Source organism: Photinus pyralis, unplaced genomic scaffold, assembly GCF_008802855.1.
Source record: "Photinus pyralis isolate 1611_PpyrPB1 unplaced genomic scaffold, Ppyr1.3 Ppyr1.4_LG6, whole genome shotgun sequence".
In the NCBI taxonomy this organism is placed as follows: domain Eukaryota; kingdom Metazoa; phylum Arthropoda; class Insecta; order Coleoptera; family Lampyridae; genus Photinus; species Photinus pyralis.
In genome coordinates this window covers 41,668,607-41,694,362 of record NW_022170663.1, presented here as the reverse complement: position 1 = coordinate 41,694,362, position 25,756 = coordinate 41,668,607, and the positions used below count along the sequence as shown (strand labels likewise).

The 25,756-nt window shown below is 35.9% G+C and overlaps 1 protein-coding gene across 7 annotated transcripts in view; it reads left to right on the top strand.

Moving 5' to 3' along the window:
• LOC116175089 (disco-interacting protein 2) overlaps nt 1-25,756 on the top strand; it is a 128,277-nt gene that overhangs the window by 73,780 nt on the left and 28,741 nt on the right. For 3 of the 7 annotated variants that reach the window (XM_031493168.1, XM_031493169.1, XM_031493166.1), the window contains exons 2-5: nt 14,194-14,268; nt 17,776-17,895; nt 18,489-18,596; nt 24,556-24,687. In XM_031493168.1, the coding sequence (XP_031349028.1) occupies nt 14,194-14,268; nt 17,776-17,895; nt 18,489-18,596; nt 24,556-24,687 (435 nt within the window). The remainder of the gene's footprint in view (nt 1-14,193; nt 14,269-17,775; nt 17,896-18,488; nt 18,597-24,555; nt 24,688-25,756) is intronic. The other 4 variants (XM_031493167.1, XM_031493170.1, XM_031493171.1 and 1 more) reach the window with 4 other exon arrangements.

The window sequence follows — 25,756 nt, the reverse complement described above, 5'->3', positions numbered from 1 at the left end:
CATATTTGCTCAAAGGAGGAGATTTGTTGAGATCTTTGCTTTTATCAAGAGGCTTTTAGGAAACTGTAATACCGATTCCCTTTCAACTTTGCTCATTTATTATTTACACAATCTTGAGGGATCATTTTACAAAGACAAAGCTAAACCAATATCTATAGAGTGATTTTAAGCACGTGGGCGATGAATTTAAAAATTCTTCTACGCTATCATTTTCTCTTGTTTCGGTCTGACTTCTGGAAGTTTTTTGAGCACCCTTGGAAAGACTTGAGAAACTAATGGTTTTCACAAAGAATCTTAAAGACCCGTAAAGCCTTTAAATTAGAAACCTTTAGAAACTCTTAAACACTCATGGACTCCGTTAAAAAGCCTGAGCCCTTCAAGAATAATACGGCCCTTAAACGCTCTAAAACAGGTTTCGAATTTTTCTAATTTGGAGGCTCTTTAACGACTTAAGGATATTAAATTTTTTGGAGATTCTTTAAGCTCTTGAAGATCGCTCAAGACCCTACAATCTTCTTAAAAGCTCTCAAAGATCCTGGGCATATAAAAATCTTCCTCGTAAGGTTGAGCTCCACCCAGTTTCTTTAAATGCTTAACTTTCCCTGTGTATAATCCAACAAGAATCCAGAAATTCTCCGAAATATTGCATTTTCTCTTTGTCGATACCTTTCTCCAAAATGTTCTATTCACAATTAAGTTTTTACATCGCCAGTAGATGTGTCTCGTCCTGACGTTCCACTTACTCTTTATGAGTACTCTTCGCTTTCAAGATATTCGCTTCGACTACACCAATATATGTATATGTTCCGTCCAGACGATTCATTTTGCCTTTGTGAGTACTTTCCTCCGACAAAGCGTTTTCGAAATATTCGCTCTTAAAGTTTGGATCCCACCAATCAATATATTTCTTCCAGACGTCCCAATCGCACTTTGTGACAATCTGGAGAACTCCGAGGAAGAGGCTATGGTTGGTAGAAAATAAATAGAAATTAATTCCTTTCGTTGAGACCTTTCATTAGAGTACCCCTCCTCTTTGAATAGGGGGTACCACCCCCTTCCCCTTACCCTCCCTGGCCACTCAGTGATCTCGAAAATGAGTCACGAGTTATAGTTTGTACACACCAATCCCCTTCAATGCATCTCAGGAAATAATTCATGCCCCCCCCCTCCCTTGATGGCCGTCTGGCACATATACAGGCTGATTCGAATTCGAGGGCCACCATGGGGAACACCGAAATGTTGCAAAATCGTTTTTATTTTTTACTGAAGTTATTGAAAAAGATATTTTGAAATAAATAACACATTATTATGGCCACTTTTTAGCGCATTTTTTAAGAATTTAAAAACTAATTTTATTTCTCATTGTATTCTAATTAAAGGTCTCAACGAAAGGAATTAATTTCTACCAACCATAGTTCTCCTCCTCGGCCCCTTACCGTGATCGCATATATTCTCTTATACCTCCAGAACGGATTGTCGGAAGAGGGTACTCGTAAAGGGCGATTGGGACGTCTGGAAGAAATATATCTATTGGTGATGTCAAAACTTTAGGAGCGAATATCTCGAAAACGATTGTCGGAGGAAAGTAATCTCAAAGGCAAAATCTTCAGGATGGAGTATCGGAGGATTTTGAATGTATGCCAGGCGGTCTTGTAATGTTTGTGTGTAAAGGGACTCCCCCCCCCCACCCCACCCTTATAACCCAACCGTTTAATAAACTATTTCGGTTTAAAAAAATGCGCCAATTTATACTTGTTTCTCTCTACAAGATGCTAGTTTCAAATTTTAAATCGGACGTTTCGTCTCCAGTTGACCATCATCAACTTTGTTTTTTCTTATGGAAGTAATTTTTACTTTTTCGGTCATTTGATAGAGAATTCAAAAGTGAGTTCAAAAATATAAACATCACAATTTTTTAAATTATTAAAATATTTTCTTTTTTGCCTAGAAAGCTTTGTCTTAGATAGTGTACGTATACGTAGTTTCTTACGTTTTTACGAATTAATAGCGCTATTTATGATTAAACGATAGTGATGTTTACATTTTTGAAATCAGAAAAAAATTCTCCATCCATAAGAAAAAACAAAGTTGATGATGGTTGACTGGAGACGAAACGTCAAACTTAAAATTTAAAAGTAGCATCTTGTATAGGGACAAAAGTGGTCATAATAATGTATCATTTATTTCGAAATATCTTTTTAAATAATTTCAGTAAAAAATAAAAACGATTTTGCAAAGTTTCGGCTTTTTCCGGATATCTCCGAACGTACTCGGAATTTTTTAAGTTTCAAAACTGCATTTTGTTAAGCATCAAAATACGCAACTTTGACAAATTTAAACTACCTACCTATCTCTTACAGTGCCCGAAATCCCCATGGTGGCCCTCGAATTTGAATCACCTTGTATATGCTACCTATTACAAAAAATTCCGGGACTTTAGGACCATTCCCATAAAAATAGTTCAACACGACAGAAGTGGGTCCGGACGAACGGACGGACACAACTCAAACAATATCGCATTTTTTTTAATTCTTAAAAATTACATTAAAACTTGAAATACGACACGTGAAATCCCAACCCTTGAAATCCACAACTTGAATCCTAAAAAGAATACATGAACATAAAACTTAATATACCTCTAATAAGAGGGCGATTTATAAGACACTAATACTACGGCAACGGTTGGAACTGCACGCACATAAGGTTCAACAAAGTGATTAAGAAAATGGCGGCTACTTACGTATGCATCCACTAATTAATTCAATTTATAGCCTCCAAAAATGAGAGAAAAGGGCTTCACGGGATTCCAAAACTACCAATTGTAATTTGCCACGACGAGATACTAAACAATTTCGAAAAATACAGTGATCCTCGAACAAAAATAATTTATACGAAGGTGCAAAAATAAAACTGTTACCGCTTCCACCACATCGTTTTCGAGATATTCGGATTAAAAGTTCTAATCTCGCTGACAGATATGTCTCGCCCAGACTTCCCAATCTCCCTTTGAGAGTACCTTTTCCGATACTCCGTTTTGGATTGGAAATTTTGATCCCACTGACAGGTACATCGTCGAGATCTTCCATTTTCCCTTTGAGCTGTTTCGACACATCCTTTACGAGATATCCGAATTTAATGTTTTGGACCTATCCATGGATGCATAGCTTAAACGTTCGCTACTTAATAAAAGGTTTTGACGTCTTTTGATCTTTTTTTTTTCGTCGTCCCGTGAAAAAAAATATATTCCAATCCACCAAAAGACCTATTCTACGACACCCATACTACTATAGATTCTCAGTGATATATTTCATTTATTTGTAACGTAAAATGTTGGTTGTAATTTGAGATTGGACACAATCTCGATCATATTTGTTGAATTTTGGTTTAAGTAATCGCTCGCCTTTTTATTTGTTGATCTCATTTTTCAGTTAGTAAGTCAAGCAACTTCTGTCATTAACTGGGTGAATCTTTTGTTAAAGTTGTCTCTTGTAAATCCGGTCGTTGCGATACGAAGTTTCGTTATCGCTGCGTAAGCTGCTTAACTTTAGAATTTTAGATAAACCGTGGTTTTTCGCCGACGTGAACACAGGAAGCCGATGGTTCATAAAGTTGAAAAGAAATACGAAAATCGTAACTTTTTTTGGTTGGTGGAGGCTTTTGATGTATCGCAGTCAGCGGTAGTTTGTCGTAATTTGTTGCAAGGCGTTCAGTCTTGGTTATGATAATAAAGGTGTTATAGAAAAAAATGAGTTGTGCTTCAAGACCTAATACGCCATTCAAAGTGACTGTTTAAGTGGAGTTAAGCGGAATGTTGTCGTTTGAGCGATTATCGCGTATGTAAAGCCGTTCTCAGTACCCTTTTTTCCGCGACCAAAGAGCAAATTTTACATCTGTAATTCAAACACAGCCAGTGTCGTCTAAATCGAGATTCAAGTGCAATCAAATAAGTGAAGGTACCAAGTATCATCGTTTGGTATCTGTGTTTGTGCATCAGTTATACAACGCGCAATTGATCGATTATTACATAATCACTACTGTAAGTTGATTAACATTTCTTTAATTAATGTTTTCAATCGATCGCTTGTTGCGTGGTATGTGTATTCTGGCTCAGCTTGATTGATTTTGTCGAATAAGTGTTGTTTTATCTGTAAATGATCTGTTGTGTGTGAGGGTGTGAGAGAGGGAGAGGGTGTGTGTGTAATCGAGCCCAAATTACAACCTAGATAAGACTTTTCATGCTGCATTTTTGTGTTAAAATAAAAATTTGTAATTTAATTCTTTGGAATGGTGGAGTTGATCAAGGTTTTATTGACATTTTTCGTAGTCACAGATGCTGGACGTGCCCTGAGAAGAAATTATAATCATTTATTATAAAAAAGTTTAGGTACTCGTGTTTACACATGTCTTCATCAAGTTCAAAATTGTTGAAACTTTGTTACCTTTAAGAAATTTTGAGCCTTATTACGTACCTCGTGTCCGTTTCAGTCAAAACCCATCCCGGAATTCCGGAGGAAAAGGGCTATAAAACACCTAGTGACATTTACAACCAAATGGAACCTGTAGATAATCGATTTGACAATGCGCTAAAGATAAATGTGACCGCATACAAAGTGAAAATGCGGAATGAAAAGCCCCCATCGGCTAATAATATCGAAGTTGTATGGAATAAAACTACTTTCAAGAGCTGAAAACACTTAATAATACACATAAATAATGACGCCCCTGAAAAGATATGTTTGGGCGTTCCTTAAAATTGCCTCATCAATCTCTTGGCGTGCCTGCCGACTTTTACGTATTCTCCGCTTCATTTAGGATTTTCGAGAGTTCTTTATCTATTCGCGTTGTAAACGTCGGAATGAGATAGTCTCGGGCGCTTCGTCGTTAACAACGGGCTTATAAGAGGAGCGTGCTCGCTGAGGATTTACGATTTTCATATTTTCCGCCCCACCTGACGTTACGGAATACTTTATTTAAGGAGTCGCGTCTAAATCTCGAATACCTTGTATACGGCTGCCGCACGTAAATAACGCGGCGGCGGGTCGCAAAAAAATTAATTGGAAATTAGCACAACGGAACGAGACATTTCGTCGACCGCGAAATGGCATTTACGAACGATGGCGTGTATACCTTGGATGTTATGTTAAAGCCTCAAACATGTTGGAGGTAACAACAGAATTAAAACTGACTATAAGGAGACAATGCTTGTATCAAAAGTTATTATTTACTTCACTCTGAGTTTGTATCCGGCACTGGATCGAATGATTGTGGTGATAACACTTTGCATTAATTAATTAGGCCCTTTACTGTTTCGAGCTTTGGTTTACTACAATGTCTTCCAACAAGCACCCTCGGGTGTCCGATAGGGTAAATACAGTATTTATTAACATATGGGGACAGAGCTTAGCATCGAATTTTAAGCTAGATCTTTAACAGTATGACCTTCAAAGTTAGATATTTGAAATACTCATTCTACAAAGTGAAAAATGAACTTCTTGAACTTGTAAAATTGACAATTAAATTGGGCTGGTTGCAGCTGAAAGCTATTGTTTAAAGATCCAACCTTCAAAATAATCTGTAATGAAGACTGCAGAAAAGTGTAATCCTTGAAGCAGGTGGATGAGGCTCAACACTTAAAAAGCAAAGAGATTCTTAGAGCTCAATTGCAGTTTGAATGATGAGGTTTCTCACTTCACAAGGTAATGGAGAACCTTGCACTTTGAGGTATGAATTTTAAAGCACGAAACCTGCACTAATTGGAAGTGCAGAGGTGGAAGAGCGAAACTGAAACCATTTTTGTTCAAACCCAATCGACCGCTCAATTAAATTTCGGCAAACCCTTCTCCTTTATTAGCTTTTCGAAAACTGCATCGTCCTTATAACGGACGACTTTTTTATGTTAAGGCTCTCGTAATATTTGCACATAAAAAATTCAATAACTCGAGATTTTCCCCCCTTTTATCTATACAATACGCCATATTTTCGACCCTCCGCTATATTGTCATGCTTGCCGATACTAATATTGGCCGAGAGCACATTTTCCATGTGCCATGTTTTTACAATGTCGTAATAAATGGGAACATGCAAATGAGAGAGGAGGTAAGATAGCGCTGTCTAAAATGCGAAATATGCGCCCGTAGTTACGTCACGTTCTAATTAACATAATTTGGGTCATCGATTTTGTGGGGTGAGAGAAAAAAATCGGTGGTCGCACAGGCGAGCGATTGGTTTCAAGTGTGTTGGCAAAAACAAAAATTTTCACATTCTCGGTCCCATCGTGTATTGATCTGTTTCGGCATTCGTGTCTTATAAATCTTCCCGTAATAGAAGTGATGTTTATCTTGGAGAGTTATGCTGCTGGCGAGGCGATGCCGTATTTCTCATTCGAGCAATGAGTGCAGTGTAACAAGATGATAAAGCTTGCGATTTGGATGCTCCCTCTGATTAGAAATAACGACTAAAACATTTGTCTGCTACCAGCTCCTAAAATTGATGAATTTAACTTTACCATCGATAAGTCCGTAATGAACTAATCACGTTTGAAACAAGCAAGACGGTGATAATTGTATAAAGGCCTTGTAAATGATGTACAGAGTGGCTCTACATCTAGCGATTCAGATTCTCCGAAAAAAAGTGCTCTTTACCAAGTGCTAAGAGGAACCGTCCATTTCCGGCCGTTTAAGCTAGGAAAAATGAAAACGAAATTTGACATTTTCAGATTATCGGTGATATCTCGCTTATTTGTCAAAAATTGCAAATGTCAGAAAAAAGAGCAAGTTTACCACCATTTTACTCACACTGTATCTCACCGTTACGGAGATCCCACTGGTGAGACACGAATTTGAACCACCCTGTACAGAGATTTCTGCCGCAGTCTTTTTGGTAGAGTTGGTTGAACCTCCCCTCTTGAAACACAATTTTGACTTTTTAAGTAAAAAGTTGGTTGAAGTTGGTAACGTAGATATTGTGTTTGTAAACACCCTGTAATAAGTTTTGTAACATTCCTACAATGAAATTAAAATATTCCTTTGACTCGTAGCCGCAGCCTTACTGAGCTCAGAAGGGTGCTTTCTGCCAATAATCTGCAATAAGATAAAATACAAAAACAATAGAGAGAGGAGTATTAACAGTCGGCGTACAAAATGCGAGAATAAATCTAACGTTTGACACGTCGAGTAACTCGAATACTGAAATTGTAATCAACACTAGTGTAATAAGTTTTGTCAAATTCCTTAGTTCCCCACATGTTTGGGCTCCTCGTCCCTATAGAGATAGTAATCCAGAACCGTATTCCAAACCGTTTCGTGAACTTATTATTCCCATAGGTTGCAGACCAGCAACCAGAATTACTTTTTCCCGTTTATTACCCATTCAACAGATAGCTTTCAGTTTAATTTATTTGTTATTCTTCTCCTCGAACCTGTTAATTTTTATTTAGTTTTGATTAATTAGTCCATCTTGCTTGCCTTGCAGACAAGCCTGCAGACTTCCATTACCTACTACTGCGGTGATCTGTTGGGTTTGTGCTTGGATCTGACACGATTGCCACTGTCCTACGTGATTACCGAAAGATTGAGTTAGCTCTGTAAACGAGTTGTTTGAATCGCTCCGGAAGAGTCCTTTTAAAGAATATTAACCAGGCCGGCCTTATTTGGACACCAGAAGGGCACTATAACATTTCGTTTTACGGAAAACTAGAGGACCTGTTACACAATTGGCCGTCCGTTCCTGACCAGAAGATGCAACTAAGGTCGCCTACCTTGTAGTACAGGCGAGCAACGTTAAGCTGAAGCACTAGACGAGTGCGCTTCCCAATGGCGGCGTTACTGGTAGACATTCACATTCTAGCCACTTATTAACGTTGGTCTGTGTGCAGGGTGGCCAAATACGAATGCGAGATACTGTATCTGGGAACCTGTCCATCGTAGAGGCTTGCGGTAAAAAAAAGTTATTACTAAAACGGCCACTATTTAAAAAGAAATTGTACAAGTATCTAGTCAATGGGTGTTTCTTACAAGAATTTTTTATATCCTCCAATATTTAATTGTTTGTTTGTTTGCCTAAATGTTATATTGACTTGTTCCATACAAATATTATTTGTCGAAGGAATTAAATAAAAATGAAATGAAATGAAAACGGCCACTAGAAAAACCTGGAAAATATTTTTAAGTTTCTGAAATGGCCGCTAGGGGGCGTAACTGCAATCTGGAATCTAAAAAAGTGATGTTTCTGTGAATTCCGTTACATTAACCTAACAAAAAAATGTCCGGTCGTTGTAGACGACGATAATCTGAACTTTTTTTGTGTGACAATTTTTGCTGTATCTCTAAAAATGAAGTGGTTGGGGGTATTCAAAAGTTTCCGTAAAGAACACCCTGTATCTTCGAAACGGCTGATCCGATTTTAACACACTGGGGTTAATTGAAAAGAGTTATTCTTCGGCTACAAATATTATAATATTTGCTACAAATATTATAATATTTGAAGTTTTGTTAGTTTCGCATATCGCCGCTTGAGGGCTTTTCTCGACATTCCGACAGAAAAAGTAGCTAAATGATGGCTAAACAAGCTCGCGGAAACCGCATCTCGATATCTTGTTCCTAACCTAAAATTTAGGCCAAAGAAAATTGTATACCCTTAAATTTTTTTTAAGCTAATTTTTCCGGAATTATTTTTATTATATAATTTGATGGATTGATTTAAAAAAGGAAGCTTTTGATGCCGAGATATATATATATATATATATATATATATATATATATATCTCAAGATATCGAGAAACCGTTTTCGCGAGCTCTTCTATTTAAAACAATTTCCCTTTTTTTCAACTTTCCGAAACATCTCATTAAAATTACGTCGTCAAATATAACGCCTATATTTTCTTACGGCGAAACCCGCTTATAACCAAATTTAATTAGTTCACACAACGACAACGCTCTTATCACATGACCGGAGATAACACAAATACTACGGAAATATTTCCAGATGTTCCTTATCTTTTAAGACGCAACAAACACTGACCAAAAATCAAAACAAAACAAAAGGCGACTATTTAAACAAAATTACATAAACTCACATTGACTACAAATTCGAATAACATGATGGAAATTGTGTTCATCCTGAATTAACGACTACATTTACACCTAAAGAAATTGAAATTCACACATACAGGCTGGCCTTCCTAATCCTAATCCGCTGCTGAATATACCGGGAGCTGTTGTAAAATTCAGGCGATTTTGATTACGTCGCCGATTAAAAGAACCCCCCCTCCCCCTTGAATGAAACAAAAGTTACGAACACCAAGAAGGGGAACAAAATTACTACGCTTATCCCTTCTATGACTTTCGACACACATATACCGGGCAGGGAATTTTATCTGCTACAACTGCGCAATTCGAAATTGAAAACCCGAATAAATATATATAAAACTACACATTAAAAAAATCGTAGAGGTAGTGTACTTAACCCCCAGGTTCTACACTAACTTCACACTACAAGAAGACGGAAATAAAGTCAACCCGGCAACGTTTAAAAATGACCACCCGAATGACTATTCCCCCCAAAACTATAACAAGATCCCGCTTAAATTTGAAAAGTGGCACGTGATCAAACATCTAAGGCAGGACCCCCTTACGTTAGTTGTAGACAACGCTTTGACCTGAAGCACAGTAGGGAAGGAACGTAAAATAGAACACTGAAATTGTGAAAAGTTTGTTTAATAATGATCGCAATTATTATTGATTGTAAAAGCTCGCAAATTTGAGTAGTTCGCCAATCAAAATAGAAATAGGCTGGGAAAAAAAAGAACTTACCAATAAAAAAACCCAGCCGTCAAATTAATATCAAATTGTGTTGTAAAATTAATTGTTTGTAATGATGTGAATGCGTAACATAAATTTATAACATCACAAAAAGTAGCAGGTAAACTTCAAGAAGTAACTTATAGGTTAAAAACAAGTTTTGGGAATAATGGGTCAGGTAAGCAGGTACCAAGATTCTAAAAAAGGGTGAAATACACAAACGTTACTCATCTTTGGTGCAATAAAGTACTTTTGTTAAAAGCAAGTTGGAAAATTACATGGACTTGTAGGCAAATTTAACTAAAAACAAGATATGTGGAAATTACAGTTGAATGTCGAAGACAATCACGGAGTTAATTTTTGACTACAGTTTATACCACTCTCGTGACTGCTTCATTCACGGAGAAAAAATGTAAGTAATTGATATAGAAAAAGGTCAAATTCCCGTCAAACAACATCCAGACAATCTCCAATCTGTTTTCTGCAAACCAAGCAAACGGATGTCCCCATTTTTAACCAATTTCACATTACGCAACAACTTTCATGTTCCAACCAAAATTACAAAATCGCCATCTTGCCGCTATATTTCTACACGAAGATCTCGAATCGTGCAAATTCCAAAAGGTGACGACAAGCAAACCAATAATCATATTAAGCGCAAAAATCATACGCGACCAAAATCCCCATTAAGTTTAAATGAGGGTTTGCGTGACCCTGTCACTATTGTTTGTAGTGTGTTTCAAAAGTACAAGGCGCTGGCGCAAACAAATGAAGAAGGTAAATTCTTACAAAATTGGAAAGATGGCGCACGATGGACCAGTATAAACATCTCAACACGAGCCCAGGTGAGAAATACACCTTGCACTGTTTGTGTCTCTCCGGGTTTAAAAGATGTAGTTGCAAACTCGCACTAAGAATATCGGAAACCACACAAAGCGCCTCTTTTACGAGATTTTCGCGTGCATTTATTAGTTTGTTTTGTAAATAACTTCAAATACTTTTCCAAGTAAGAGCTTAAAATCCGATACGCGCGGCTCTGTCAATGTTGGTTCTTTTGACTACGTTCGAGCATTCAAAAACTTTAAACATTTTCCGACTACGACGCCGACGAAAGTTTATTATTTCTGTTATTTTGCCTTAAAAATACTTCCCTCGGAGAGATTTAATGAGCTTATTTCTGAAACGTATACGGCAAACGAAATCGCGAACGACAATGTACTCGAGACGCACTTTGTGTAGTTAAATTAATTTCCGCCATTTTTAAATTTGATTTCAATGGCGGGCACTTATCAAAACTCGGCGACGTCTCGCACGAAAATGAAATGGCGTCCTTTTTGTTTACGTTGCCTTTTTTTGCGCGCTTGTTGTACATCACAATAAAGCTAATTTGCATTGGGCAATTTGAAATGGGGAGAAATGTACTTCCTGCCGGCGTTTTATCGGAGGATTAAAAGAAATGTTCGGCGCTAACGTTTTAAAGGGGTTGGTCGTAAATTGGGGTAATCTTAAAACTTTTGGTATTACAAACGCGGTGTTATAAATCGAAACTTTCGAGTAGTTTTCGTCGAAGTTTCGAATTCTCCATTCTTCTTTTGTCATTATTGAGGGTCTCTTTTTTCAATTAGTTATCTACCATGGTTGTAATTGGTTTTGTTGATATATTAATCATAACCTTTCTATCACATACTCGTATATTTACACTTCTGTATAAACTAACTTTGTCCATTCTTGTTTCTCCTCTTGTTCGTGATACGCCTTTCTTCTCCAATAATTGTGTTTTTCGATTAATTCTTCCCTCACAGTTTGATTTCGAATGGGTTCTGTTGATTCCCTTCCTGTTTTCTGATGTTGTGTTTAATAATATACCCAGCTTTCGCTCTTATATGTTAGTATTAGCCTAAACATTGTTTTATGTATTTCCACTTTGGTTTTCCTGCTTATTTCTTTCTTCCCTATGAATGAATTGCTGATACAAAAACAGATACATCGGAAGAATAAGTAAATTAGAATAGAATTTTGTTCAATTACTCTACGAAAGCGCGAGGAACAGTCTGCATTCCGAGTTAATTTGTAATTTTTCGCTAATTTTTTCTCCCACATTTCCAGTCCCATCTACGTTTCTACTGTTTAACATTATATTTTCTTTATTTCTTTTCTTGCTTGCGTCATCTTAGTCTTGTTGATCTTTATTTTTAATCCTCTCTTTCTTAGCTCTTATTCGTATCAATTCAGCTTCTCTTCTAAATTTCTTTCGGAATTCGGGCAGAACATTAGATAATATTGAACCACTTTTGGTATACTTTTACATACATACTCAACAAAATTAAGTCTCTGTTGTTTTATATATATTTTAGGATTAGAACTTTTTTCTTTCCAAAATGTTTTTAGCAGTCTATAAAGTAGATTTTGGTTTGTCGCTTTTTCATTTTTGTTTGTTTTCGTTTTTCTCTTTCTATGTTTGTTTCTTTGTCTGGTTTATTAACTCTTTTACACCTTTATTGATTGTATGGTTTTTTGTATTAGATACATTTTCCATTCCTCTTTTATTTTTATCTGTGTTATCATTTCCTTATCGCACCATCGAGTCGGTTTTCTATTTTTGCTGTTTGCGATGCCCTTTTGGCGCCGTGTATTACTATATTTTTGAATTTTTCCCAAATTCTTTCCGAGTTTTCCTTGGGAATCATTGAGCTACCTCTTGATCGCCAGCCGTCTTACGCTTCTCGAAGTTTGTTGTGGCTTTGTGTTCCAACTTTATTTTGGACTCTAGGACCATGGTCGCTGTATCTTTCTGATTCTCTTCTGGCTCTCACAACAGCTACTATGACCTTCTTATTTGCACATAATCTAGTGTTGATTTCTATGTTCTACTATACACTATGTCCAAGTTAAGGATGTCTATTATGGTGATCACGGAAACCCTTTCTCATTGCTACTATTTGAGCTCTACAAGGTACCGTTGAGAGATTTGCAATACAACGTGACGTTCCGAAGAAATCATCATCAACTGTATTTTTTTTATGTGGCTCGTAAAAAAATACATATTGTATTGAGTAGTAATTTTTATTACGAATACAACTATGTACGGCACACAAAAAAAACAAAAGTTGGAAACTGTCGGTTTCAACAGGATGGTGCACCCGCGCACAACGCCCTGATTGTGTGAGAACACCTATCGGACAAATTCCCTGGACATCCTTATAGTTTACACATTGTATATACATAAATTAAAACAAGAATTAAAAACCCTAGAAGAAATCAAAGGTAATCCCTCTCTTTGATAACCTAAAATGTATAGGTGAAGCAACAAATTGTCGATGAAAATTGTAATATGACAAATATCAGCCGAAACCTAAAGAAAAGGTACAGTTCAATGACGGAAAATGCAAATGGCGGTACTTAAGATGAAGAAAAAACGCAATTATATCCTCCTGCTGAGTTAAAAGCGATTATTCCAGAATCCTAAATTATTAAATGAATCCAATTGCCAGAAATTAATAAAATATGGATTATGGTAATCTAAGACTCCACGTTGAAGCTTCAAACTGTGCTCCAAGCTCAATTTTAATTTTAAGATTATGCATGCACGTTAAATTCAACTTAAAGTTTCTACCGACATGCTTTTCAGCTTTTATGTCATAAATCGAGGTTTCAGTAAAAAAATTAAAGGATTCACTGTACAGCTCCGGGCAGCAGATGTATATCTTAAACCTTTAAGTGTACCTATGGCGTGTGTGGCTTTCACTCTCGCAACCTCAAGCATCAAATATGTGGAAACGTAGATTACAACCTGAAGAGTTATTGCTAGCGCAGTCTCGCCCTTTGGACAGATAACTGCCCCCTCGTTCGGAGTTTCACAGCCCGCAGATGAGTTGCTAGATCAACCGCAGTTGAACGTCATCACATGGTGTTTATTACAATTATTAACATCCTTGCAATTGCATATTTTCACGGTTTTTTATCGTAAGGCCGAAAAAGACCTTTTTCACGCTTAGCAAATTCAATCATATCCAATTATTCAATAAAAAATGACGAGTGAATTTAAAACATTTTATTATGAGGTACAAATCGTTAAAGTAATTAACCAATTGGTTGTCCATCAGGCAATTATTTTCGATAAAGGTTTTTTTGTAGATTTTACTTTTAATTTCATTCCTCGCAATTTATGATAAAACCTTTTAAGGCATCTAATATGGTAATAAAATTACTCCTTCGCATGTAACTGACATACGAGCTGTTTTAAGGGTCGAAAGGAAAGTCGGCGACGCTTTTCTGGATTACTGCCAAAATGATAAAAGTGGCAAATGTTAATTTGGTGGCGTCATAAACTGTCCCGGCCACCACTTTCCTTGTGGCATTTAAATAATTGTAACTAATATCGTTGTGTTTGTTTCAGGCGATATTACACAAAAGGGATACGAGAAAAAGAGAACAAGACTTCTTTCTCCATATGTGCCTAAACAAAATACAAGTAAGTATACCATTTTTTAAGGAGGGGAAATTATTGGGATTCGGGTCTACAGAAGGACCACCCTGAATAGTCAGTAATAAAGAGAATTAATTTACTCAAAAGTGTTTCCGTGACTAATTTTCTTCTACAATTAATACGGCAGTCATCCTTCGTGGGCGATTTTAAAATCTTTACCCAAATATTGTTAAATGATGCTCTCTCTATAAATGTAATTTATATTATGATCAAAGCGGAAACCAATTCGTAAAGGTTTTAAAGTCGCCAGGATTTAATGCTGGTACATAATTTAGTACGCACCATAAATCCGTGCATTGTCATGTTGTCGCTTAAAGGGATTTAATTTTCACTACATTATACTAACTGCATTGCGATTAATTAGTTTAATGTTTATGCGAATGCTTGAATGTAATAAAAATTGGTTGGTATATGAAACAAGTATAAATTTTGCAAAACTCATGTGCAGATTAAGCGCATGTTTTTAATCGAAATAGCTTTTGTTTTGACATCACCAATGGATATATTTCTTGCAGACGTCTCAATCGCCCTTTGCGAGTACCCTCTTCCGACCATCCGTTCTTGAGGTATAAGGGAATATATCCGCTTACAGTCGAGGAGCTATGGTTGGTAGAAATTAATTCCTTTCGTTGAGACCTTTCATTAAAGTACCATGAAGGATGAAACCAGTTCTAAAAATTAATTTTATCTCATTGTATTCTAATTAAAGGTCTCAACGAAAGGACCCGTTCCTACTATCCTTCTTTCTGTCTTATCAAAGCTCGGGCTGGAGGAGAGGGGGGGAGTGCAACTAGTTTTATCCTTCATGGTACTCTAATGAAAGATCTCAACGAAACGAATTAATTTCTACCAACCATAGCCCTCCTCCTCGACCTCTTATCGTCATCGGGTATATTCCCTTATACCTCAACAACGGATTGTCGGAAGAGACACTTTTTTGCCCTTAATCCTAATGGAACTACGACTTGGTTCGCACTATTATAGATTTAATTCTGAATGCTCAATTTTTGTAAAACAATTCGATTCGTGGCTGTCGCATTCCGGTGAAGAGGGTTAGAGTGATACTCTCCTCGCAAATGGAGGGGGGAAGGAAACTTTCCAGTATCCTTTCAAAATTAACAAAATGTGGATGCACTTTAAGTGGATTGTTTTTAGTTACACAGCGTCTTTCTCCGTTGGACTAAATGGTTGAGGACTAAAATAGTGCAAGATAAAATTAGTTCCACGCTGATTTATGGCTTCAAACTTTGAGAAATTGAATTCTAGACTTCCATCCTCAAGTTGCAAATTTTGGGCTCTAACGTTGTTTTTCAAGGCATCCAGAATTAATCTCGCGATTCAATCTCAAACATGAAACTCAGTTTTGAAGTTGAGTTTAAGGTTTAGAGTGTAAATTCAAGGCTTCCAGATTTATTCTCATGGCTCGAATTTTAACTCAAATTTTGGGTTGAAATTGTGCTCAAATTACCCTATCCAAGCTTTAATCTTGAAGCTTCTACTCCAAAATTATTTCCAAACATAGTCTCACAGTTCAGGCGTCCTCAAGTTCTCATCGATTTTGAGGTGGCTTGAGTAATATTGTGGAGCTTGAGTTTGAACTGTTTCAAGCCTTAAATTTGAAGCATGATGATAGCAACTTTCAATGTAAACTATGAGACAACTTTCACACAATCCGCTCACCCTCGATTCTCAATCCAGAACCAAATGCCTTCAGTTTGAACTGTTTACTCTAAAATTTGAGAATTGGTATTTCAAGCCTTGAATTTGAAACATAACAATGGAAGCCTTTGAATGTAAACTACTAGACTGTCCCGAAAGAATCCGCTGCCCTTCGATTCTCAATCCAGATCCAGATACCTTCACCCTGAACGGTTCATTTTGAAATTTGAGAATTAATGTTTCAAGCCTTGAATTTGAAACAAGATAATGGCAGTTTTGAATGTAAACTACGAGATAACTTTGGAGACTGCTCCGAGATCCACTCACCCTCCATTCTCAATCCAGAACCAAATGCCTTCAGTTTGAACTGTTTACCCTAAAATTTGAGAATTAACGTTTCAAGCCTTGAATTTCAAACATGAAAATGGAGGCTTTGGATGTAAACTACGAAACTGTTCCGAAAGAATCCGCTGACCTTCGATTCTCAATCCAAATCCAAACACCTTTACCCAGAACGGTTCACTTTGAAATTTGAGAATTAATGTTTCAACCCTTGAATTTGAAACAAGAAAATGGCAGTTTTGAATTTACACTACGAGGCAACTTTGGAGACTGATCCGAGAGAATCCACTCATCCTCGCTTCTCAAACCAGAACCCAATGCCCTCAGTTTGAACTGTTTAGTCTAAAATTTGAGAATTAGTGTTTCAAGCCTTGAATTTGAAACATATCAATGGAAGCGTTTGAATGTAAACTACCAGAGTGTCCCGAAAGAATTCGCTGACCTTCCATTCTCAATGCAGATCCAATACCTTTACCCTGAATGGTTCACCTTGAAATTTGAGAATGAATGTTTCAAGCCTTGAATTTGAAACAAGATAATGGTAGTTTTGAATGTAAACTACGAGCCAACTTTGGTGACTGCTCCGAGAGAATCCACTCATCCTCGCTTCTCAATCCAGAACCAAATGCCTGTTTAGGTACTCTAAAATTTGAGAATTAATGTTTCAAGCCTTGAATTTGAAACCTGACAATGGAGTCTTGAATGTAAACTACTGGGCTGCCCCGAAAGAATCGGCTTACGCTCGATTCTCAATTCAGAACAAAATGCCTTCAGTTTGAACTGTTACTCTCAAATTTGAGAGTTAATGGTTCAAGCCTTGAATTTGAAACATGACAATGGAAGCCTTTGAATGTAAACTACGAGATAACTTTTGAGACTGTCCCGAAAGAATCCGCTCACCTTCGCTTTTCAATGCAGAACCAAATGCGTTCCGTTTGAACTGTTGATTCTAACATGAGAGAATTAATGGTTCAAGCCTTGAATTTGAAACATGACAATGGAAACTTGTTTGAATTTGACCATGAGACTAAATTTGGAGCTAATCTAAGCGTAAAGTGGAAGTCTACTGCGAAATTTAAACATTAAAATTTTGAAAAATGAAACCTAAACTTTGAGACTTGAAATTTGAGGCTTCGAATCTGAAGCTTGAAATGGGGGTCATTTTCATCATCATTTAAACAAAGCAGGTCAAGTCAAGATGCGAGAACCATCAGTAGGTCTATCTACTCCATAATGTACAGGGTGATCATTAAAGTCCGTTCGCTTACGGTGTAGTAAGCAGAGTCAAGTGGCAAGGTGTTGCCAAAAGGGCGCCACGAGCCCGAAGTATAAATAAAATGCGATTCACTTATTTTCGTTTCAAGTCAAGTTTTTAATTGTTGCATTCGTATAAACTTTAATTAATCGCAAAACTTATCACTTATAAATAAATTTCTTGCTATGTTAACCCATTATGCGCTTAAGGCATTCATTTTCTATAATCATGTTTAGCTGGAAATGGAGGAAACGGTGTCGGAAACGCAAACGAGAATTGCGACAATGGCGTTAAGCAGCACACAAGAAGACGCACACAACGACGCGTCACGCACAACGAGAAGAGATATCATTCAGGTTGGCGCTTACTTGCTTACTAGCTTTAAAAATCTGTCTGTCGTCCATTATTATACTTTCAATGTGCATTCGCAATCTGTCCTGTAGGTGTCGTTGTCGCTTGAATGTTTCTTTTATTTTGACGCTAACGGTTTTGTTGCAAGCCAAAATTTCGATATCAATCTGCCCATAATTCCGTAAACGTCCAATTAAATTTTATTACGGCACCGGGAATTTGTACTCGCCATTCCCGACAAATCCCGTATCGGATATATCGAATATTGCGAATTTAATAACCAATCGATGCTAATGGGCAATTGAAATAAATGCGCTACTTTTGCATTGTGAGCAATTGGGACGGTAACGTTTTCAACTACAAAATAGTGTTCCACTAGGAATAATCCCAACATGGAATGCCCAGATGTAACTTAAAACTTTTCTCTTGGTTTATTTATTATAGTTTTTAATGTTTTTTTTGTTGCTTTCTCTTCAGTTCGTAATAAAACCGTTGGGCGTCCATTATCCGAAATAGTCTATAAATTGTTAAGTTATGATATTTTTATTATTATTATTATTTGTTTCGCATGCCTGAGTGTATTGTTTTGCATGTATAGCTGTGGGGTCTGGGGGCTCGACGGATACAAGGGGCGTTAGCCCTGCGACGAGGGCCCTTCGAAGAGGCAACAGGCGGTTAACCCGTAATGAGAGCCGCTATCATTCAGGTGAGTGCTTTTTGCACATCGTGCTTTTTTCATGTTCATTTACATTTATCATTTATTTTATTGCGAATTTTGATTCATTGTCCACCGCCAGCGCATTATCCTAATCGGGATTTAACGCGCGGGAGAGTAAATCTCATGCGTTATTTATTACTTACACTTCAAGCCGTAGGTGGTTGTATTCTCAAAATGAATAAATCTCACAAGTTCCAATTCAATAATAAATTTAATGTGTGAAATTACCACTTTTATGGTGGCGTTAGACTTATCTTTAAGCGCATCAAGCATTTGAAATGTTAATTTTTTCCAGATATACAACTAGACATACTAAAATCGAAGATTACATTAATTCCAAATCTTGTAAGAAAAAAAATTGAAGGATTAATAGTCCCTTTGGATAGAACAGCCCCGTTTACTATTCATGCCTCCTATTCAAACAAAAACCATCTCCTCTAACAAAATCAACATCGTGATTCCTGACGACACTCGAAATTCCATCTACGCCGCCAGGACTGATAAAACGCCTGCATCGTTTATCTCGCACGTGACATTGTTTGTCGAAAAACCAATTAATTATTGTCCGATAACAACTTTTTACCATCGCCTGACCAGATAAAACTTTAAACTCACCTAAAAATGTCCATTCAATGTTCCTTAAGTTACCCGTTTTAAAAAATTTATCATACAAACTAAATACAACAAATAGAATTAAATGACCTAAACAATTACAATAAGAAACTAACATTAAAATGATAAATCAACAAATTTCTCTAATTTTGTGTCTGAAATAACTTGAATTATGTTATTTATATACCGGATCTTACAAGGTATACTCGAATTTTGCATTAGATTACGTTTTTAGTTTTGGCACGGTTTGAGAGTTATCTGTTGTAGCCCGAAATTGAGCTTTTTTGAAAGTGGACAAGTATTTTTGAAAGTCATTGAACTCACATTTCTTTTGGAAAACGATTGTAAGTATTAGAACTGGAAAACCGTGCAGTATGGGAAAAATATAAAATTCGATTACAACCTCAATTCTTTAGGTTTTTTCGATATATTTAATAAATGACATTTTTAAAAAAAAGTAATTGTGTGGTTGTGCTTTTTTCGTACATAGGTGTAGTAGTAAAAACCTAATGTAATTAAGAATTCCTTGTATTTCATGTGCTTTTTTGCTATGAAACTAATTGTGCTATTTTTTTATATTGACCGTTGCTATGTCAGATTGATCACAATTGCCAAGCGCAATTCAGGTTTCTTAGAAAAGCTTGAAAACCAGTTAGCAATATTTGTACGGATCAAAAAGTTTCCCTATAAGAGCCATCAACATTCGGACATCGTGTACCGAGTGACCCAATAAGACTGTTCTTTGGCCATATCTCGAGAACCGTTCATCATATGACTTAGGGGTAAAAAAAATTATTGGGTAAATCGGTCATGAATAATCGCTGGAAAATATTTTCAAGTTCCAAAAATGACCAACAGAGGGCGTAACTGCCATCTTAAATTTTAAAATTTCTTTAAATTTTGCATAATAAACACAAAAAATTTTTTTCACAATTTTAGAGAGAACCAGTTTATCATTTTCGTAAAAACAACAGCTCAGTTATTTCAAAAACAAAGGTGGCGTGGGGCGTTCAATTGTTTTTGCAATAACCTGTTTTAACTTCTTAACCGTTTGACCGATTGTAACAAATTTGGTATCGTTGAAAAGAGCATTCCTTGGGCAACAAGAATCAAGAATCAGAAATATAGTTAATTTAGTTGAATCCTTCTCCGCCAGGGGGCTAGTTTTGACACTATGATCCAAAATCCAAAAAAAAAGAATGATATGACTTTTTCTTTATGAAAAAGTAGCCAAATAACACCCAAAGAGGCCAGTGAAAACCGTTTTTCAAAATCTCGTTCCTAACCTAACCATGTAAAAGATTACATTCTTCATAAGCGATTTACCCAATAATTTTTTTACCCCTAAGTCATACGACAAACGGTTCCCGAGATATGGCCGAGGAACAGTCTTATTGGGTCACCCGGTACAAGGTATTAATCTACGCATGCAAATTGACCACAGTATCGATTAAAACACCATTTTATTCAACGGCCATAGTCCTTCGCACATGTGAATAGAACTGGGGCACTACTCCCACCACTGTTTGCGACATCACAAGGTCGTAGTCTTGGCGATGGCCTTGTATTTTAGGTCAAAAGTGTGGTTTCGGGTTTTTAAGTGAAGGTTGTCTTGGTGAATGGTACAAGGTCTTGACTCTTGACCTTAGTTGCGTAATTAAGGTGTGACGCTCTTTATGCACCGAGGTCGTGCCCTTGGTGTCAGAACTAAGGCGTGACGTTGTTTCCATGTGAAGGATCGATGTGAAGATGCCGGTGAAATACAAAAAGGGCACTTTTTCATAAATAATTTTATTTAACTTAATTCCAGTTCATCATATCTGAAATTTAATGAATATCGGATGAATACTTTAGGAGATAGCGTTAGGGCTGCTAAGGACAACTGTACTTCACATTTGACAAAGAAGAAAAAGGTATTGCGTTCAAGTAAAACCAGAAAAGGGTTCTGTACAGGGTGGTCCAAATTGGACACTTTCTTCTGGAAACGCCCTCTGTTTTAAGAGAATGGACGTAGGTGTCTGGATTTCAATGTTAAGAGAGAAAATCACTCGTGCAAACAGAATTCTTCTATCTCTAATCGTTTGGCCCCTAGGCGACATTTCTCGAATTTAGTCGATTTCTTTAATACTCCATAACTTTCTTATTATTAAAGATAATCTATTTTGGAAAAATCTTTCTTATAGCACTTTTTCATGTAGAATTTCATCGCCATATAAAGTGTTTATACAAGGTGCTTGGTTTTTTTATTCGACCTACATTTTTTCACCAATAGATATGTCTCCCAGATGATTCATTTTGCCTTTGTGAGTACTTTCCTCCCAAAAACCGTTTTCGAGATATTCGCTCTTAAAAAAGTGTTGACATTCTTCTAGACGTCTCAATCGCCCTTTGTGAGTACGCTCCTCCGACAATCTGTTCTCGAGAGATGAGGAATTATATCCGATCATGATAAGGGGTCAAGGAGGAGGACTGTAGTCGATAGAAACTAATTCCCTTTGTTGGAACCTTTCATTAGAGTACCATGAAGGATAAAACAATTCAATTCCCCCCCCCCCCCAACCACCTCTTTTGATAGGGGGTTAGAAAGAAGGAGGACAGTTTAATTAAATTATACAGGGTGCAATGATAAAGTAGAAGACCAGAAGTTTCTACCAACAAAAAAGTAAGATTAAATAAAATTCGAATTATAAGAAAAAAATCGCATTGGCCTTGCATTTGCATTCTTTTTATTTTTATTTTAGACTTTATCTAGAGACCTAACATTTTATGTTCTGAATCGTGCTTAAAATTTCCAAGCAGTCAAGAACGTTTCTAAGAACATATCTAAGAGATTTCACGGTTTCTAACGCTCTTAAAAAATAACAATTTTAGGAAGATTATGAAAAAAATTTTTTCAAGAGTTTGTCCACATATTCCTTCTAAAACGATTTCTTTGGGTATTTCAATAATTCTTAAATAATAAAATTATTTTTGAGATTAATATTCGACAATTTTTTAATTTGAAAACCTCTAAAGATTTTTAATTTTCTCGCAAGATCTTTGTTGAGATTTCACTTTTTTTATTTTTATAAATTTTTGAATTAGTCGGAGTTGCAAATTTTGTGCACATTTACTGTAATTTTTCTGTATTTCGATGAATTTTCAAATCTCTTCTTTTTGCGTGAATTTGTTTACGTTTAAAGTTTTTCCAATTATTCTGAATGTTAATTTTCCTAAATTTTTGGTTGTCTTTCCCTTTTTGTTTATTTCAAATATTTTGAATTTTTCTGAAAATTCTAATTTTTCTTAATGCATCATCTGAATTTTCTAAAATTCTTCTGAAGTACTTCATTTTTTCATTTATTCAAATTGTCAGTGATCTTCATCTTTGTTTTAAATTTTTGAGAACGTTTGTATTTTTAAAATTTTTGTTTGTCTTAATATGTTTTCAATCTATTAGAATGTTTTTAAGTTATTGAATATTACGCATTTTTTTATTGTATTTTCTAAATGTTCTGAATGTTTGGAATTTTTATGAACCTTCATTTCTTCGATTTTTTGCCTGTTCTTATTCATTTTCCTGTATTCCGAATTTTTCGGCTTTTTCTTCCTGAATTTGTTTCATACACATTATAGTAGTTTTACGTTTTACGAACTTACAATTCTTATTCGCGAATCTTTGCGCCAGTTTCCCAATCTTTCCAATTTTTTAGTTTAAAAGTTTTGCTGAATATCTGAATTTTCTAAAATTCTTCTGTAAATTTTGAGTGGGCGTCTTGTTATTTCTTCTAAATTTCTACGAATGTTTACAACTGTTTTGAATTTTTGAAGGTTTTTTTTAATTTTTAAATTTTTTTTTAATTTTTACGATTTTTTAAAATTTGCAACCATTTTTTTTAAATTTAAATGAACATTTGTTGTATCCAATATTTTAAAGTTTATTTACCGGGTGTTTTTTATATAGATCTAAAGGTACAAAATTTCATACCCGTATATGTCAGTTTCTTAAATGAGACACCCTATATTTTATGTCATCCTTTCACTTATTCTTATAATGTTCCATACATATCTCTTACCATTTTTCGAAATATTTTGATGTTCATAACTGTAAATAATAAATAATATAATAATACGAAATTATTTATGTTACGAGTATTTTTATTTGCTAAATTATTTTATGAATAGAAATACAACAAATCGACGAAAGTCAAAATATTTCAAAAACTGCTGAAGATGACATAAATCGATTATGTTGACATGGTAACATTATTTTAAAGCAACAGCGAGAGTAAATCATTGCGAATTCAAATTTGATCTAAAAAACATAATGCAAAAGAGATAAATTCATTTGTTATGCAAATTTAAAAAATAGTAAATGGAGTCCCCTTTGTCATTTTTTCCAATTATTTGCTTCTGCTTTGCCTCCTAATCTACAAACGTAAACTTCCTTAGGCGCGCGAAGTCCAAAAACAGATTTCCCGGAGAGCGTTATTGATGACGAGGTTTATTGTATCTTCCTTCTCCCAATCACTCTGCATTCTGCAAGACTTTGATGGTACTCTTAACATGACATTGCGCCGCTGGCGTTTCTGTTTGCCATTTCAATTTCTACCCAAACAACCCTTACGACCTCCGCGCCTTTGGCTCAAAACCAATTTATTATACTGCGAAAGGAGAAGGAAAATCTCCGCGGCTTAACGCCTTCGTTCATTTATTTATAAATTTAATAATCCAATTGGCGAACTAGGTCGGGCATTTCAAAAATGAAAAGGGTCGGACGGGCAATAATTTAAAATATCTAGGCGACGCGTAGTACCTTACACTTTCCTCCTAAGTGGCTTTTCTTCTCTAGTTTCGTATACGCTCGCCGAGCAAGGTAATAATGAAAATTTATAAACGTTGCTCGAAATGTACGACGTTACAACAGTCCTTTAGGACTTTGCAGTCTTACATTTTTAATATACTCGTCGAGGTCGTGACGTGACAGGTGAACATTGTTAATTCGCCCCAATTTCGAGCGGCGTGCAATAACAATATTCCTACCCGCTATAGAGAGTGCTTTTCGGAATGGGGATATAACAATAAATTCTAATCTTTTATAAATACAACCACCATATACATTTCGACGGAACAATAAAAGCCAGATAAAACGAACAATAACGTAACTGTTATGTTTTAACCTAAAATAAGGAACGTTACGGCGGCCGTATCGTTGTGTTTTCTGATAAGGAGACTTGTATATGTATATATAGTAAGGGTTGTTCGACCCGCATGTTCGCTGGTTGTTTCGTATTCGTTTGTATTTACTCGCCGATTTTATTGTCGCATTGTACTAAAACCTTGTATGTGTTTGTAGAAGTGCGACAAGAGGCTGTACAGCAGGCGTTGGCTCAGGCTATGCAGAATAGGCATAAACCCTCATTGCCGATGCCGTCCAAGAGAACCTCCGTTATGGCAAGAAGTCCTGACAGGGATAGACGGGATTCTGGTGAGATTTGTTTTATAATTGAAATTTACATTCTCGAAGACTTAGCCCACGTTCGCTATGACACCTTGTCATTTTGTATTCTATTGTATACAGCGAACGTAGGTGGAATTTTTAAAAACGACGCACAGAAATTAGCACAGTATTAATTACACTCCATACATTACAGGAGACGACACCTTTAATCCTAATTCTAGATAATCCTGTTTACACTGGACTTTATTAGCAATTAATTTTTGTATATATCGCTCTGGAAGTATGCTTTCGTCTTTCCCGCATTTTTTTTACAATACATGAATTAACTCCTATGAATTATACCCATTGTAACGGTTTAGTTACATTTACAACACTTGCATACATTACATTTTAATCTCTACGACACTGGCAAAAACTTTACCCTAACAATTAATCTTTTTGTAATGAAATAATTTAATCCACGGCTAGCTCAGTAATAAATAAACTTTTATTGGCTCTTACTTTCCGGAAAGTTGGTTCATTTCACGTTATGATCTGAAATCAAAACCTGATGCTCTGATCTGATCATTCTCAAATAAATACTCATGTAAATTGGATTGTTTGAATATATTCATGAAAATAGTATCGTTCCAATCTCACTTTTCTTTACATTTTTCGTAATCTAAAATATTGATGTAATTCATTTCAATTCCTGTTTCGTGATCACGTTTCAAATATAATTAATTACCTAGATTTTGTACTACTTGCAATTAATCCAACACATGAGGTACAAAAGATTACACATCTGTGGACGGTAATTGAAATTTAACCCACATAAAAGAATGGGATCAATGAACGTCACAATTAATTAAAAAATCATCCAAATCTCTTGTTTTGTTTGCTTATCATTCATAAAAAAACATACAAATATGTTCACGGAATAAACTTCCGTGGGTCGACTTCTTCAGGAATGTTAGAATGACTATAAACATAAATCGTTTCTACAAAATTTCTAGACGAGCGACTCCTGTTTTTATACAATGCAAAAATTTCAAATAACTTACATTTATCAATAAGTCGACGTTTTATCTAAATTACAGTCGATTATCTCCATTCG